At 38.1% G+C, this 18,198-nt stretch overlaps 1 protein-coding gene across 23 annotated transcripts in view; it reads left to right on the top strand.

Annotated features, from left to right (window-relative positions):
* The window catches only part of FIP1L1 (factor interacting with PAPOLA and CPSF1), an 82,910-nt gene that overhangs the window by 58,548 nt on the left and 6,164 nt on the right, over positions 1-18,198 (top strand). For 17 of the 23 annotated variants that reach the window (XM_033214679.1, XM_033214678.1, XM_033214673.1 and 14 more), the window contains 4 exons: positions 532-586; positions 1,894-1,949; positions 11,770-11,983; positions 17,683-17,820. In XM_033214679.1, the coding sequence (XP_033070570.1) occupies positions 532-586; positions 1,894-1,949; positions 11,770-11,983; positions 17,683-17,820 (463 nt within the window). Of the gene's footprint in view, positions 1-531; positions 587-1,893; positions 1,950-11,769; positions 11,993-17,682; positions 17,821-18,198 lie in introns of all 23 variants that reach the window. The other 6 variants (XM_033214685.1, XM_033214687.1, XM_033214682.1 and 3 more) reach the window with 3 other exon arrangements.

Here is an 18,198-nt window from a genome sequence, read left to right as displayed (position 1 = left end):
TTGTTAGGGTTGTGCTATTTGAACATATTTTATGGTGGATATTCTCAGCTTTGAGCACTATGCATTTACTGGTAAGATTTTATTTATAAATTACACATTTTAAGGCAATTTCTATACTTCTAAAACTCTCGAAATATTTTTTGAAAGAGGTGATTGCTATATATCTACTTTTCTTCTAAAATATTTCAAATATATCTGGTGGCTACTGTTTTATGTATGGAGAAGGTAAGGCATTGAGATTAACTTTCTCATACTTACAAAATGGGCTGTGTGTGGTGCTGAAAATAAGACCAGTGTCCTGACTCCCAGTTTGTTCTCTGTGTATTAGACCAGACTGCTTACTTAAAGTTTTATTGCACTAAAAATCTGTTTATAAGTTTGAGCTCCATTTTTTTTCTGTCCATTATTACAACATAGAGAAGCACATTCATATCCCCAGAGAAATTTAGTGATACACAGCAACTTTGTTTCACTCTTGACATTAAGTGTACATTCTGTTAACATTTTTTATCTTATGGTTGAATGTTTCAGGTTTTCCTCCTCCACCAGGAGCTCCACCTCCATCTCTTATACCAACAATAGAAAGGTAAATCAGTATGGATACTGATTTTTAATCATTGATAGCCTTTTGACAGAAGAACCATATACTTATCTTGGAAATATTTTCAAAGATTTAATTTTATAAACACAGCACCTGTCTTTTAATTTATAAATCAACGTCTATGTTAGTTTTATGTAAGATGTTGGACCTGTAGCCTGAAATCAAAACAGGGCAAAGAAAACTAAAATTATAATATTTTGAAATAATGTCTTGCTTTGATTTATGACACACTTGATTAAAGAAACTCCTAGACTGTTAAAAACCCAGCAAGTCAGTTTTAATGGGAAATACAAACATAAATTACTGGAAATGATGAATAATACATGTGTCTTTTGGGATGAAGTAGGGAAAACTATTATGGGACCATAGTCAAGAAAAGCTGTCTTATTCCTTGATACTCCATCTCAGCTTCCACAAAGAAGGATTAGATCCATTCTGTGTGGCAGTAGCCTTATTTTTTGTACTGTGTACTTATGGCTTATGTTAAGTAGAATGCTGTACAAAGAGAATATTTCCCTCATGGGTGGCAATATGGTATTTAACAACATAGAAATCAAACAGTGTTACGAGGCAAGGTTCGTAAGCCCTTTGAGACTCAGTTTTCCTTTTTACCAAAAGGGCTGATAGAGTTGTGAAGATTTTAAAAGCTACTGAATATAAAGTACAATTCTTGGCAGGTAGAGATCACTAATAAGAGTTATTGCTATTTTCTCTTAAGTAGCAAATAAACTATTAAAAATAGTGTGTTTCTGAAAAAATGATTCAAATGATGTAAAAAGACAAAATATGTGAGAACTTTACATCAGTAGCATCAAACCCTGCATATGATTTTCAAAGGAAACTATAAAATCAAGAAAGCATGAATTGTGAGAATACAAGGATTTAGTTTTGTTAAGTGACTATTAGGCACATTTGTTTTCTCAGTCAAAATGTTAAGAAGTATTATTCGTTAATCCTGTCAGTGGGGCTGAATTAAAATTAAGACTAAATTTTTAATCTGAAATATTCTGATAGCCTGAAAGTTTCTGTTACTTTACTTGTGATTGAAGCTAAGTTGATTGGATTATTTATGTTAAATAGTACTAGCACATCCTATTTTTCTGTAAAATTAGGTATTTTAATATTTTTAAGTCAAAAGCCGTGTTTTATTAATAAAATTATAGAACTAAATTATTAAATTGGTGGTTGGATAAAAGTTGTAATTTTGCCTTAAGTTTTTCCTTTTGCACTACATTATTAAAATTCAGAACTTCTTTGTACCAGACATAAAAATATATCTTTTTCTTCAACAGTGGACATTCCTCTGGTTATGATAGTCGTTCTGCACGTGCATTTCCCTATGGCAATGGTAAGTAGTAGTATTTAGATGCCTAGATTCAGTTTGGATCAGTGAAGTACTTAAATATTTTTAAAGCAATAAAAACGTGTTGCATCTTACAGAGCAATTAAAAAATATTAACTAAAGGAGTGAGTGGTCTATGTATCTGCCAGGTTAGCAAACAATAAATTTCATGTATTTATCAACTGTACTTTTAAAAATTAGTTCATGGTGACACAACAGGGATATTTGTACTTTGCGTTTTCTAAAAGGATTTAGGATTTGTCACCAAAAAAGGATTACAAAGAACGGAAATCAAGTACATAGAAAACTACCATATAATGGAAAAAAAATGAAAGGTGGTTTTTGAAGACAACAAATAAAACATGACAATTTTGTGACAAGATTAAGAAAAAAGAACATATAAACAGTATCAGAAGCAAAAAGGGATTACAACTGTAGACAACGCAGATTAAACAATAAAAGAGAGTCCGGCTCAAGCCTGTAATCCCAGCACTTTGGGAGGCCGAGACGGGCAGATCACGAGGTCAGGAGATCGAGACCATCCTGGCTAACCCGGTGAAACCCCGTCTCTACTAAAAAATACAAAAAACTAGCCGGGCGAGGTGGCAGGCTCCTATAGTCCCAACTACTCGGGAGGCTGAGGCAGGAGAATGGCGTAAACCCGGGAGGCGGAGCTTGCAGTGAGCTGAGATCCGGCCACTGCACTCCAGCCTGGGCGACAGACCACGACTCCGTCTTAAAAAAAAAAAACAAAAAAACAAAACAAAACAAAAAAAAACAGTAAAAGAGAATATGCTGCACCGTATACCAACGCACTTAAAAACTTAGCTGAAATGAATTAACTCCTAAAAACAAAAACTTACCAAACAAAACTGACTCGAAACGAAAAAGAAACCTTGAAGAGTCTTCTTTGTTATCCTGTTTTGTTGGATTATTCTGGGTTTTTTTTTTTTTTTTTTTTTTTTTGCATTCTTGGAGACTTAGCTCATTAATTTTTACTTTTTTCTAATATAGTATTTTAAGACTAAATTTTCTTCTGGAACAACTTGTATCCCTAAACTTTTGATGTGTCTTATGTGTGTCTATGTTTAGTTCTTAATTATTTAAATTTATGATATTTTTGACCCATGAATTATCAGAAGTGGGTTTTTTTTTTTTTTTTTTTTTTTTTTATTATACTTTAAGTTCTAGGGTACATGTGCATAACGTTTATATCATGTATAACTCCCCAGTGCAATCCCTCCCTCCTCCCCCCTCCCCATGATAGGCCCCAGTGTGTGATGTTCCCCTTCCCGAGTCCAAGTGATCTCATTGTTCAGTTCCCACCTATGAGTGAGAACATGCGGTGTTTGGTTTCTCTTCTTGTGATAGTTTGCTAAGAATGATGGTTTCCAGCTGCATCCATGTCCCTACAAAGGACGCAAACTCATCCTTTTTGATGGCTGCATAGTATTCCATGGTGTATATGTGCCACATTTTCTTAATCCAGTCTGTCACAGATGGACATTTGGGTTGATTCCAAGTCTTTGCTATTGTGAATAGTGCCGCAATAAACATACGTGTGCATGTGTCTTTGTAGTAGAGTAATTTATAATCCTTTGGGTATATACCCAGTAGTGGGATGGCTGGGTCATATGGTACATCTAGTTCTAGATCCTTGAGGAATCGCCATACTGTTTTCCATAATGGTTGAACTAGTTTACAATCCCACCAACAGTGTAAAAGTGTTCCTATTTCTCCACATCCTCTCCAACATCTATTGTTTCCTGACTTCTTAATGATTGCCATTCTAACTGGTGTGAGATGGTATCTCATTGTGGTTTTGATTTGCATTTCTCTGATGGCGAGTGATGACGAGCATTTTTTCATGTGTCTGTTGGCTGTATGGATGTCTTCTTTTGAGAAATGTCTGTTCATATCCTTTCCCCACTTTTTGATGGGGTTGTTTGTTTTTTTCTTGTATATTTGTTTGAGTTCTTTGTAGATTCTGGATATTAGCCCTTTGTCAGATGAGTAGGTTGCAAAAATTTTCTCCCATTCTGTAGGTTGCCTGTTCACTCTGATGGTAGTTTCTTTTGCTGTGCAAAAGCTCTTTAGTTTAATGAGATCCCATTTGTCAATTTTGCTTTTGCTGCCGTTGCTTTTGGTGTTTTAGACATGAAGTCCTTGCCCATGCCTATGTCCTGAATGGTACTACCTAGATTTTCTTCTAGGGTTTTTATGGTATTAGGTCTAACATTTAAGTCTCTAATCCATCTTGAATTAATTTTCGTATAAGGGGTAAGGAAAGGATCCAGTTTCAGCTTTCTACTTGTGGCTAGCCAATTTTCCCAGCACCATTTATTAAATAGGGAATCCTTTCCCCATTTCTTGTTTTTGTCAGGTTTGTCAAAGATCAGATGGCTGTAGATGTGTGGTATTATTTCTGAGGACTCTGTTCTGTTCCACTGGTCTATTTCTCTGTTGTGGTACCAGTACCATGCTGTTTTGGTTACTGTAGCCTTGTAGTATAGTTTGAAGTCAGGTAGCGTGACGCCTCCAGCTTTGTCCTTTTGACCTAGGATTGTCTTGGCAATGCGGGCTCTTTTTTGGTTCCATATGAACTTTAAAGCAGTTTTTTCCAATTCTGTGAAGAAACTCATTGGTAGCTTGATGGGGATGGCATTGAATCTATAAATAACCTTGGGCAGTATGGCCATTTTCACGATATTGATTCTTCCTATCCATGAGCATGGTATGTTCTTCCATTTGTTTGTGTCCTCTTTGATTTCACTGAGCAGTGGTTTGTAGTTCTCCTTGAAGAGGTCCTTTACATCCCTTGTAAGCTGGATTCCTAGGTATTTTATTCTCTTTGAAGCAATTGTGAATGGAAGTTCATTCCTGACTTGGCTCTCTGCTTGTCTGTTACTGGTGTATAAGAATGCTTGTGATTTTTGCACATTAATTTTGTATCCTGAGACTTTGCTGAAGTTGCTTATCAGCTTAAGGAGATTTTGGGCTGAGACGATGGGTTTTTCTAAATATACAATCATGTCATCTGCAAACAGGGACAATTTGACTTCTTCTTTTCCTAACTGGATACCCTTGATTTCTTTCTCTTGCCTGATTGCCCTAGCCAGAACTTCCAACACTATGTTGAATAGGAGTGGTGAGAGAGGGTATCCCTGTCTTGTGCCAGTTTTCAAAGGGAATTTTTCCAGTTTTTGCCCATTCAGTATGATATTAGCTGTGGGTTTGTCGTAAATAGCTCTTATTATTTTGAGGTACGTTCCATCAATACCGAATTTATTGAGCGTTTTTAGCATAAAGGGCTGTTGAATTTTGTCAAAAGCCTTTTCTGCATCTATTGAGATAATCATGTGGTTCTTGTCTTTGGTTCTGTTTATATGCTGGATTACGTTTATTGATTTGCGAATGTTGAACCAGCCTTGCATCCCAGGGATGAAGCCCACTTGATCATGGTGGATAAGCTTTTTGATGTGCTGCTGAATCCGGTTTGCCAGTATTTTATTGAGAATTTTTGCATCGATGTTCATCAGGGATATTGGTCTAAAATTCTCTCTTTTTGTTGTGTCTCTGCCAGGCTTTGGTATCAGGATGATGTTGGCCTCATAAAATGAGTTAGGGAGGATTCCCTCTTTTTCTATTGATTGGAATAGTTTCAGAAGGAATGGTACCAGCTCCTCCTTGTACCTCTGGTAGAATTCAGCTGTGAATCCATCTGGTCCTGGACTTTTTTTCGTGGGTAGGCTATTAATTGTTGCCTCAATTTCAGAGCCTGTTATTGGTCTATTCAGGGATTCAACTTCTTCCTGGTTCAGTCTTGGGAGAGTGTAAGTGTCCAGGAAATTATCCATTTCTTCTAGATTTTCTAGTCGATTTGCGTAGCGGCATTTATAGTATTCTCTGATGGTTGTTTGTATTTCTGTGGGGTCGGTGGTGATATCCCCTTTATCATTTTTTATTGCGTCTATTTGATTCCTCTCTCTTTTCTTCTTTATTAGTCTTGCTAGCGGTCTGTCAATTTTGTTGATCTTTTCAAAAAACCAACTCCTGGATTCATTGATTTTTTGGAGGGTTTTTTGTGACTCTATCTCCTTCAGTTCTGCTCTGATCTTAGTTATTTCTTGCCTTCTGCTAGCTTTTGAATGTGTTTGCTCTTGCCTCTCTAGTTCTTTTAATTGTGATGTTAAAGTGTCAATTTTAGATCTTTCCTGCTTTCTCTTGTGGGCATTTAGTGCTATAAATTTCCCTCTACACACTGCTTTAAATGTGTCCCAGAGATTCTGGTATGTTGTATCTTTGTTCTCATTGGTTTCAAAGAACATCTTTATTTCTGCTTTCATTTCGTTATGTACCCAGTAGTCATTCAGGAGCAGGTTATTCAGTTTCCATGTAGTTGAGCGGTTTTGATTGAGTTTCTTAGTCCTGAGTTCTAGTTTGATTGCACTGTGGTCTGAGAGACAGTTTGTTATAATTTCTGTTCTTGTACATTTGCTGAGGAGTGCTTTACTTCCAATTATGTGGTCAATTTTGGAATAAGTGCGATGTGGTGCTGAGAAGAATGTATATTCTGTTGATTTGGGGTGGAGAGTTCTATAGATGTCTATTAGGTCCGCTTGGTGCAGAGATGAGTTCAATTCCTGGATATCCTTGTTAACTTTCTGTCTCGTTGATCTGTCTAATGTTGACAGTGGAGTGTTGAAATCTCCCATTATTATTGTATGGGAGTCTAAGTCTCTTTGTAGGTCTCTAAGGACTTGCTTTATGAATCTGGGTGCTCCTGTATTGGGTGCATATATATTTAGGAGAGTTAGCTCTTCCTGTTGAATTGATCCCTTTACCATTATGTAATGGCCTTCTCTGTCTCTTTTGATCTTTGATGGTTTAAAGTCTGTTTTATCAGAGACTAGGATTGCAACCCCTGCTTTTTTTTGTTCTCCATTTGCTTGGTAGATCTTTCTCCATCCCTTTATTTTGAGCCTATGTATGTCTCTGCATGTGAGATGGGTCTCCTGAATACAGCAGACTGATGGGTCTTGACTCTTTATCCAGTTTGCCAGTCTGTGTCTTTTAATTGGAGCATTTAGTCCATTGACATTTAAGGTTAATATTGTTATGTGTGAACTTGATCCTGTCATTATGATATTAACTGGTTATTTTGCTCATTAGTTGATGCAGTTTCTTCCTAGCCTCGATGGTCTTTACATTTTGGCATGTTTTTGCAATGGCTGGTACCGGTTGTTCCTTTCCATGTTTAGGGCTTCCTTCAGGGTCTCTTGTAAGGCAGGCCTGGTGGTGACAAAATCTCTAAGCATTTGCTTATCTGTAAAGGATTTTATTTCTCCTTCACTGATGAAACTTAGTTTGGCTGGATATGAAATTCTGGGTTGAAAATTCTTTTCTTTAAGAACGTTGAATATTGGCCCCCACTCTCTTCTGGCTTGTAGAGTTTCTGCCGAGAGATCTGCTGTTAGTCTGATGGGCTTCCCTTTGTGGGTAACCCGACCTTTCTCTCTGGCTGCCCTTAAGATTTTTTCCTTCATTTCAACTTTGGTGAATCTGGCAATTATGTGTCTTGGAGTTGCTCTTCTGGAGGAGTATCTTTGTGGCGTTCTCTGTATTTCCTGAATTTGAATGTTGGCCTGCCCTACTAGGTTGGGGAAGTTCTCCTGGATGATATCCTGAAGAGTGTTTTCCAACTTGGTTCCATTTTCCCCCTCACTTTCAGGCACCCCAATCAGACGTAGATTTGGTCTTTTTACATAATCCCATACTTCTTGCAGGCTTTGTTCATTTCTTTTTCTTCTTTTTTCTTTTGGTTTCTCTTCTCGCTTCATTTCATTCATTTGATCCTCAATCGCTGATACTCTTTCTTCCAGTTGATCGAGTCGGTTACTGAAGCTTGTGCATTTGTCACGTATTTCTCGTGTCATGGTTTTCATCTCTGTCATTTCGTTTATGATCTTCTCTGCATTAATTAGTCTAGCTGTCAATTCTTCCACTTTTTTTTCAAGATTTTTAGTTTCTTTGCGCTGGGTACGTAATTCCTCCTTTAGCTCTGAGAAGTTTGATGGACTGAAGCCTTCTTCTCTCATCTCGTCAAAGTCATTCTCTGACCAGCTTTGATCCGTTGCTGGCGATGGGCTGCGCTCCTTTGCAGGGGGAGATGCGCTCTTATTTTTTGAATTTCCAGCTTTTCTGCCCTGCTTTTTCCCCATCTTTGTGGTTTTATCTGTCTCTGGTCTTTGATGATGGTGACGTACTGATGGGGTTTTGGTATAGGTGTCCTTCCTGTTTGATAGTTTTCCGTCTGACAGTCAGAAGGACTGTCTGTTGGTCTGTTGGAGATTGCTTGAGGTCCACTCCAGACCCTGTTTGCCTGGGTATCAGCAGCAGAGGTTGCCAAAGATAGAATATTGCTGAGCAGCGAGTGTACCTGTCTGATTCTTCCTTTGGAAGTTTCCTCTCAGGGATGACTCCACCCTGTGAGGTGTGGGGTGTCAGACTGCCCCTAGTGGGGGATGTCTCCCAGCTAGGCTACTCAGGGGTCAGGGACCCACCTGAGCAGGCAGTCTGTCCGTTCTGGGATCTCAACCTCCGCGTTGGGAGATCCACGGCTCTCCCCAAAGCTGTCAGACAGAGTCGTTCGCCTCTGCACCGCCCCCGCTGCTTTCCCTATTGGACCTCAGCTGTGGGCTGTCCCCAGAGGTGGAGTCTACAGAGACAGGCAGGTTTCCTTGAGCTGCTGTGAGCTCCACCCAGTTCGAGCTTCCCAGCGGCTTTGTTTACCTACTTAAGCCTCAGCAATGGCGGGCGCCCCTCCCCCAGCCTCGCTGCTGCCTTGCGGATAGATCGCCGCAGACGGCTGTGTTAGCAGTGAGGGAGGCTCCGTGGGCGTGGGACCCTCCCGGCCAGGTGTGGGATATATTCTCCTGGTGTGCCTGTTTCCTTAAAGCGCAGTATTGGGGTGGGAGTTACGCGATTTTCCAGGTGTTATGTGTCTCAGTTCCCCTGGCTAGGAAAACGGATTTCCTTCCCCCTTGCGCTTCCAGGTGAGGCGATGCCTCGCCCTGCTTCAGCTCACGCTGGTCAGGCTGCAGCAGCTGACCAGCACCGATTGTCCGGCACTCCCTAGAGAGATGACCCCAGTACCTCAGTTGAAAATGCAGAAATCACCGGTCTTCTGTGTTACTCGCGCTGGGAGTTGGAGACTGGAGCTGTTCCTATTCGGCCATCTTGCTCCGCCCTCCAGCCAGAAGTGGGTTTTTAATTTGAAATGTTTAGGGATTATTTTCTCATAACTTTTAAGTTTGACTTCTAACTTAAATTGCATGGTGGTCAGAGAACAAACCTATTACACTCATCCTTTGAAAGTATATGTACCTTTTCATAAATGTTTCATATGTGCTTCAGAAGAATAATGTCCTTTGTTATGGGCAGTATCCTATGTGATGTCCGTTACATCAACCATGCTAAGAACATGTAGCTCAAGTCTTTATCTGCATGGTGACTTGTACCTGTAATCCTAGCTATTTGGGAGGCTGAGGCGGGAAGATCACTTGAGCCTTAGAGTTCAAGGCTGCAGTGAGCTATGATCATACCACTGTTCTCTAGCTTGGATGACAGCAAGACCTCATCTCTTAAAACAAAAAGAAACCGCTTCTATATTTGTACTGATTTTTTCATCTGCTTAATCCACCAACAATTGAGAGAATTATGTTAATCTCCCATGAACATGGTGAATTTTCTATTTCTACTTGTGTTTCTATTAGTTTTTACTTTCTAAAACTTAAGGTGATGTTGTTAGCTACTTGGAAGTTTAAATTTGTTCTGTTTCCTTGGTAAATTACATCATCCATCTTCATGTGATCATCCTTTCTTTCCTAAGTAATGCTTTTTGTATAAGTCGGTTGTGTCATTAATAAAGCTACTCTTTATTTTTTTTGAGACGGAGTCTCACTCTGTCATCCAGTCTGGAGTGCAGTAGTACGATCTCTGCTCACTGCAAGCTCCACCTTCCTGATTCAAGCAATTCCCCTGCCTCAGCCTTCCGAATAGCTGGGATTACAGGCATGTGCCACCACGCCCAGCTAATTTTTTTTGTATTTTTAGTAGAGACAGGGTTTCACCATGTTGGCCAGACTGGTCTGGAACTCCTGACCTCAGGCAGTCCGCCTTCCTCGGCCTCCCAAAGTGCTGGGATTACAGGCGTGAGCCACCGCGCCGGCCTAAAGCTACTCATTTTCGATCTGGGGTTGTATTTTTTTTTTCTCATCTTTTTTCTTTAAACTTTCTGTTTTTATGTTGTTTATATTAAGGTTATAGTTAGGTTTTTAAAAAGTACAAATCAACAATCTTTGTTTTGTAACTGATGAGTCAGTCCCTTTTTATTACTGAGAATATTTGGCTATTCGAACTTAACTCTCCACCTACATCTTTGTCAAGTCTTCTTGAATTGACTGAGTTTCGCATTGATTTTCAAAAAATCCTTTTTTCTTCATTGTTTTGAAACTATACATTTTCTTTTTTTTTTTTGAGTGGTTACTCGACATTTGTTATTCATACTTAACAATGTGTAGTTACATATAATTTGAACATCTTTCTCCATCAATACGGAGACTTTAGAATAATCTTCTCGTCTAACTTATATCCTGTTGTGGTTCACTATTTTAGTTTTATTCTTTTTAAAAAAATCTCTACTGTTGAATAGCATATATGGTTTGTTTGAATTTGCATATATGATTACCATTTATTTGTTCAGCCGTTACTTCTTTTCATGTTAGATCCTCTAGGATAATTTTTCTTTTTCTCTAAGTATATCTGATAGATGTTCCTTTTTTCTTTCTTTTTCTTTTTTTTTTTTTTTTTGAGATGGAGCCTCACTTCGTTGCCCAGGCTGGAGTGCAGTAGTGCCATCTCGGCTCACTGCAAGCTCCATCTCCCGGGTTCATGCCATCTTCCTGCCTCAGCCTCCTGAGTAGCTGGGATTACAGGCACCTGCCACCGCGCCCTGCTAATTTTTGTATTTTTAGTAGAAATGGGGTTTAACTATGTTGGCCAGGCTGGTCGTGAACTCCTGATCTCACCATCTGCCCACCTTGGCCTCCAAAAGTGTTGGGATTACAGGCGTGAGCCACTGCACCCGGCCTGATAGACATTCTTTTGGTGAAGTCTGTTGGTTGTAAGTTTTGCTTATTTTTTTGTTGATGTTTACAAAGGCAGTTTGAATCTTGAAATAAAATGTTGTTGAGTACACTTTTCTAGGTTGATATTTTTTCTCAACACTGTTTTTTTTTTTCTTTTTTTGAGATAGAGTCTCACTCTGACGCCCAGGCTGGAGTGCAGTAACATGATCTCTGCTCACTGTAACCTCCGCCTCCTGGATTCAAGTGATTCTCCTGCCTCAGCCTCCCAAATAGCTGGGATTACAGGCATGCACCACCATGCCCAGCAAATGTTTATATTTTTAGTAGAGACGGGGTTTCACCATGTTGACCAGGCTGGTCTTGAACTCCTGGCCTCCTCTCAGCACTTTGAAGATGTCCCAATGTATTCTGGTTTCCATTTTTTATATTGGGGAGTTTTTGGTCAACCTAATTCTGATTCCTGTTCACCTTGTATAATGAAGGGTCTTTATATGTTAGGTTTTTAAGATTTGTTTCTGGATCTTCCCCTGATACTGTGGGTATTCATTCACCATGTGATAGTTCTCTTTTCTATTTATAAAGTGAATTTCTATTATAATCTAATGACATATTTTTGGTGGGCATTTTGTTTTTTTAAAGTACCATAATGTTTGTTTTTAATTGTGTTTTTTCTTTAGTTGCCTTTCCCCATCTTCCTGGTTCTGCGCCTTCATGGCCTAGTCTTGTGGACACCAGCAAGCAGTGGGACTATTATGCCAGAAGAGAGAAAGACCGAGATAGAGAGAGAGACAGAGACAGAGAGCGAGACCGTGATCGGGACAGAGAAAGAGAACGCACCAGAGAGAGAGAGAGGGAGCGTGATCACAGTCCTACACCAAGTGTTTTCAACAGGTTTGTTGGGTGTGCAGGAGTTTATACTATGTATTTTATAACCGCTTTCAAATTTATTTTTGTTATGAGGAAGTGAATTTCAGTTCACTTGGAAAAGAGATGCTCAGGGAGTACTTAGGAAAGCCATCTTAAAATGATAAAGGATTAGAAGCTTCCCATTACCTTGAACAGCCGTCCTTTTATTTGTTTACTTATCTCTTAAAAGAATTTTCTACCCCTTCATTTATTTTTATCTTGCCATCTAAGTTTTTCATCTTAAGCTTAAATTAGTTGACCATATAGATATTTCCAGTGTATTATAAATATTAATATTCAAAAATAAAATTATCACCACTTCTATTCTGTTTTTAGAGACAGGATCTTGCTTTATCACCCAGGCTGGCTGGAGTGCAGTGGCATGATCATAGCTCACTGCAGTCTTATATTGGAAGAAGATGCCATCTAAGACTTTCATAGCTAGAGAAGAGAACTCAATGCCTGGCTTCAGAGTTTGAAAGGACAGGCTGACTCTCTTGTTTCCTAATGCATTGTTCCCTAATGTAGGAAGTCCTGGGCTCAAGTGATCCTCCTGGTTTAGCCTCTCAAGTAGCTAAGACTACAGTCATGCATCACCATGCTTGGCTCATTTTAAAAATTTTTTGTAGAGACAGGGTCATGCTGTGTTGCCCAAGGTCACTCTTAAAATATGTCCAGTGGATTAAAAACATTATAGTGATTTTCCAAACACCATTATCCATTTTTTAAAGAAAATGCACAAATAGGCTGCCTTTAAGAATTGGAAATTTTACTTAAAACTTTTTAAATGGGTTTTCCTATGAGTCTTTCCTGCAACACACTTATGTATTAAGTTTTAATATTTAAGAAAATTTGTCTTACATATGTTTTAAAAAGTTTTCCTCCTGATTTTAGTTATTATTTTTATATTCTGTCAGTGCAAACCACATGTATAACAGTGGTCTCATAAGATTACAATACTGTTTATACTGTATCTTTTGTTTAGATACACAAATACTTACCATTGTGTTAAAATTTTCTACAGAATTCAGTGCAGTAATATGCTGTACAGATTTGAAGCCCAGGAGCAATAGTCTATAATATGTAACCTAGTATATAATAGGCTGTACCATCAAAGTTTGTGTAAGTACACTCTGGGGTTTGCACAACAATGAGATCACCTAATAGTGCATTTCTCAGAACATATCCCTGTCATTAACTTGACACTGGACTGTATACATATACTGCAAATTTTGAAAATAATGTAATGGAACTGCATCGTTTAATGAGAAGGAGGAGCTTTCCTCTATCCCCAGTGAGTATTACTATTGTTAGGAAAAAACAGAGTTTGTTCAGAATACTTAAAATATTCAGTAAACCATCCTGTAAACAGATGTGCTGCCATTCAGGCTTCGGTGTGCCATTGTTAGAGCACAGGCAGAGTCAATTTACCGTAATTCTAAGGACTCCAGGATTTTCAGGGTGGTAAATGAGCACCAACTTTAACTTAAAATCACCAGCTACATTAAGGAACAATGCATTAGGAAACAAGAGAGTGAGCCTGTCCTTTGAAACTTTGAAGCCAGGCATTGCCTTCTCCTCTCTAGCTGTGAAAGTCTTCATGGCTGCTTCTTCCAGTATAAAGCTATTTGATCTACATTAAAAATGCGTTGTTTAATGGAGCTACCTCCATCAGATGATCAGATTAGCTAGATCATCTGGATAACTTGCTATAGCTTCTACATCAGCACTTACTGCCTCACCTTGTACTTTTATATTATATAGATCACGTCTTTGCTTAATCCTTACAAACTAACTAACTTCTGCTAGCTTCCGTTTCTTCTGCAGCTCCCTCACCTATCTCTGCCTTCATAGAATTGAAAATAATTGGGCCTTGCTCTGAATTAGGCTTCGGTTTAAGGGAATGCTGTATGGCTGGTTTGTTCTTCTATCCAGACACTAACACTTTCTCCATATCAGCAATAATACTGTTGTCATTTTTCTTAACCATTCATGTGCTCACTGGAGTAGCACTTTTAATTTTCTTCAACAGCTTTTTGTTTGGCTTGACAACTTGTCTTTTTGGCACATGAGGGATAAACTTTAGCTTGTCACGACTTTTGACATGCCTTCCTCTCCAGGCATCATTTTTAGCTTTTGATTTAAAATGAGAGATGTGCGATTCTTTCTTTCACTTGAACGCATAGAGGCCATTGTAGGGTTATTAATTAGCCTCATTTCAACATTATTGTTTCTCAGGGAATAGGGAGACCCAAGGAGAGGAAAGAGATGAGCTGAACAGTAGATCAGTCAAAAACATGCATATTTATTAAGCTTGCTGACTTATATGGGTGTGGCTTATGGTACCCCTAAACAGTTAACACTAGTACCTCTAGATCCTGTTCAGCGATGTTGTAACAAATTACTGAGTTTATTTTGGTGCAGAAAAATGTTGAAATCCATGCATAATTTTTTCATAGTATGCATTTTCCATGAACTTTTTGAAGACCCCTCATATTGTCAAGCTGACTAGGACTGGTCAGTGGCTTAAAACTTTACCTAAAAAAATGCACAAGAAGGAACTGATAAGGATTTATTCATCTTTTTTCCTTCCTTTGGCTCCTACTAATATGACTTATACATCATAGGCACTTAATAAAATTTTATTGACCAAATAAGTAAACACTATGATACGTGTGTGTGTGTGTGTGTGTGTGTGTCTATGTGTGTGCATGAGTATATGATTTGTGTTTGCTTGGTGGGAAATGTGCTGTTGACTTTAGCTAATTTAAGTGCATGATTCTTTTAAGTTCGAGGGCATTACTTTCCAGAAAGTCAAATTGTTTCTAATGTGGAAATGAATATGTTTGAGATAGCATTGCTATCTCTAGATTGTATATGTTTATAAGTAAGGAGCTTAATGCAAAATTTGATAGGAAATAAGAATAAAATAAATTGCTTTACCAGGCAGGGCTCATAAATTCTCTTTGCATAAATAACACATTGTTTATAGAAGATTTGGCTAAATCCTCTAATTCTTCTGCTTCAAATACATGCACAGATATTACTGAGTTTTTATTGAAACTTAAAAGCATTAATGGTTAAACCACATTTGATATTCAAGTTGCTGAACTGTAGGGCATTAGGAGTCAAAGTTTACCTAAATTTTGACTGAAATGTTTAAGGTCAGAGAGGCAAAAAGTGGAGGAATTTTGAGTTCTGAATTATCCCGGGAAAACATTATGCTCTGGAAAATCCAAGTGAAGTATAAGTAAAGGTGTCTGAAGGCTGATATTTTAGCAGTATGGCATGTAGTATATGTTGCTTTACAAATTACAGGGCCATTGTTTTGACAATTACTGACCAGTTTCAACTTCTGCTTTTTAGGCAGCTTAATTATGGGCCAGAAAGAAGGCTGGTCATTTGAGGATGTTTGAAATGAACTCTAATGTAATTTCCAGGTTCAGAGAAACCTTTCTGGTTCAGCCACTTATCAGAAAAGGGGATGGAAGGAGGAGGGTCTTTCTATTTTGTGGGTAGGACCCAATCTTCTACTGTCTGTTGTAAGGTTCCCATCACAGGGCTGCTTTTAGAATCTAAAGGCTTCGAGTTCAACAAGACTTGGTTTTAGGGTAAGAGGAAAAGGAGAGTTACAAATGACACATTATGAGATAATTGACTTTAATTATTTTTATGTAAATCTAGTTGCAGTCTTTGAAAAGCCTCATTTTTTGAGAGAAGTTAACTGTATTTCCTATGGTGCTAGTTTATTCTACTTCAAGACATGGTACTAAAAAGTTCTGCTTCTGAAAAAATTAAGCATTAAATTCACCAAAGACTGCCATTTATTGAGTGCCTGCTTTCATACCAAGCACTTTATAAATGTTGTCAGTTCTGTAAAAAGCCTTGAAAAAGACTCTTGGCAGTTTTTCAGATGAGAAAACCGAGGCTGAGTGAGGTTAAGTAACAGCCTGGGTCACTCATTTATTAAATGGCAAAATCAGGATGTGATCCTGTGTGTACTCCACTTGTACTCTTTCTGCTGTTCTCCACTGACTGGCATGGCATGTTCCCTTTCAGGTGACATGCTTCCACACTCCAAGTACAAAGTACATATTTATGGATAGGAAAAAAATAGTGGAAATAACATATACAAATATGTGCAAAAGTATATATTAATATATTTTCTCTTTTTTAAATAAGATTCTAAAATTTTAATGTATCACAGATAATAACTTGGTCAGCAGTACAATTGGGCATTAAGCGTAGCATTACTGAATCATTACTTTTGCTAGAACATAGGCTGACATGTCTTTTAAAACATGGCTTATAGTTGTTACCTGACTATGTTAAACCCTGAGATTCCTTACCATCTTGATGTTTCATACAAATTACTACTTTAATAATTCATATTAAACATTTCTAGAAATCAAAGCTCTTCAGCATACTCTTCTAAAAGATTATTTTATTCTAAGGGAATTTACTGATGTAGAAAGTGTTGACTTCTATGCTAAACAAAAAAAAGAAAAAGGAAGAAATAAGAGACATGAAGGATAAAGAGAAAGATGGAAAGAGAATGTCAGTTAAAGAACATGAAAGGAAAAGAGGTCTAGGGAGGTAAAGAAAGACCACCCTCTAACTCTAGCCATTCATCTCAGTTTCACCAGTCTGTGTAATTCAATCCAAAATCAGAAAATGGAGATGCAACTTATATGTATGCAGTTGAAGTTATTAGCCACGTAGTGCCCCCTCCCACGCGCGCAAGCGCACACACGTAATTAGGATGTCAGAATGCAGGTATGTCCAATCTGCATTTTGTATGGATACTGTAGAAGTTGCTTTAATGTCTCTGTTCTTTATGTTTATACTTCTCTATTTGATGAATATTTAATGATAAACCTAAAGTTTAAAAACATACTTGCTTTCTGTTTTGTAGTCATTGTGAGTTGTATATTTCTATAATGTTAAATATGTGTCCAAGACTTTCCAAGAATATTGATTAGAAATCTGAGATATATGGGCCGGGCGCGGTGGCTCAAGCCTGTAATCCCAGCACTTTGGGAGGCCGAGACGGGCGGATCACGAGGTCAGGAGATCGAGACCATCCTGGCTAATACGGTGAAACCCTGTCTCTACTTAAAAATACAAAAAACTAGCCGGGCGACGAGGCGGGCGCCTGTAGTCCCAGCTACTCGGGAGGCTGAGGCAGGAGAATGGGGTAAACCCGGGAGGCGGAGCTTGTAGTGAGCTGAGATCTGGCCACTGCACTCCAGCCTGGGTGCAGAGCAAGACTCCGTCTCAAATCTGAGATATCTGAGATATACAAATATTTTAATTTTAAAAGGAGCAAAAATTTTAAAAGCTGATAACAATTTAAATCAGTTGCAGATCTCACTTTTTCAAGAAATGAAAAAACCAAAGCATTGTTATATTAAATCTTTTTAACAGCTATGAAAGTACAGAACAAAATTGGTCATTTAACATATGTAATTATTATATATTTATATTCTTAGCTCTAGTGCTATTTTGAGAACAACCATTGTTTTCCTCTCAATTCAACAAATATTTATTCCTCACTAATGTTATAAAAGATGCTAATGTGAGTTTGGGGTTTGGACTGCAGATCACATCTCCTCTTTTACAGTTTGAATCCATTCAGAATTAATAGTCCAGTTGTCAAGAAAACATTTCTATTTCAATTTCAGCGATGAAGAACGATACAGATACAGGGAATATGCAGAAAGAGGTTATGAGCGTCACAGAGCAAGTCGAGAGAAAGAAGAACGACATAGAGAAAGACGACACAGGGAAAAAGAGGAAACCAGACATAAGTCGTCTCGAAGGTTTGCTCTTTAGTAAAATAGTGAGCCAATAGTATGGGAGAGATTTTGACTTACTACATTATCGCATTGGAAGAGGGGAAATTTTGGCCTATGAACCAATCTTTAGTAAGTTATGAAACGAAGCAGTGCTTGGTTTCGTTAAAGAAAAATTCAGGGCCTTGTCTCAATTTTTTTTAAAAAAGCATTAAACAAAATACCTATTGTTTGCCAAAAATCAACCCTTTACAGTATTTCCAGTTTTGAGTTAGTGCTTGTTTCTAATTTGTTACTGTATATTATAATATGCATTTCAGAAACTGTATAGGCACTGGGAATCTGAGATAATATCAGTGAAGATGGCCCTATAAAATAAATACAACCCTTGCATAAAAGTCACAT

The sequence above is a fragment of the Trachypithecus francoisi genome, unplaced genomic scaffold, assembly GCF_009764315.1.
Source record: "Trachypithecus francoisi isolate TF-2019V2 unplaced genomic scaffold, Tfra_2.0 Lachesis_group1, whole genome shotgun sequence".
NCBI lineage: Eukaryota > Metazoa > Chordata > Mammalia > Primates > Cercopithecidae > Trachypithecus > Trachypithecus francoisi.
The sequence above is the reverse complement of the archived record's forward strand: the minus strand, read 5'-3'. Positions and strand labels throughout refer to the sequence as shown.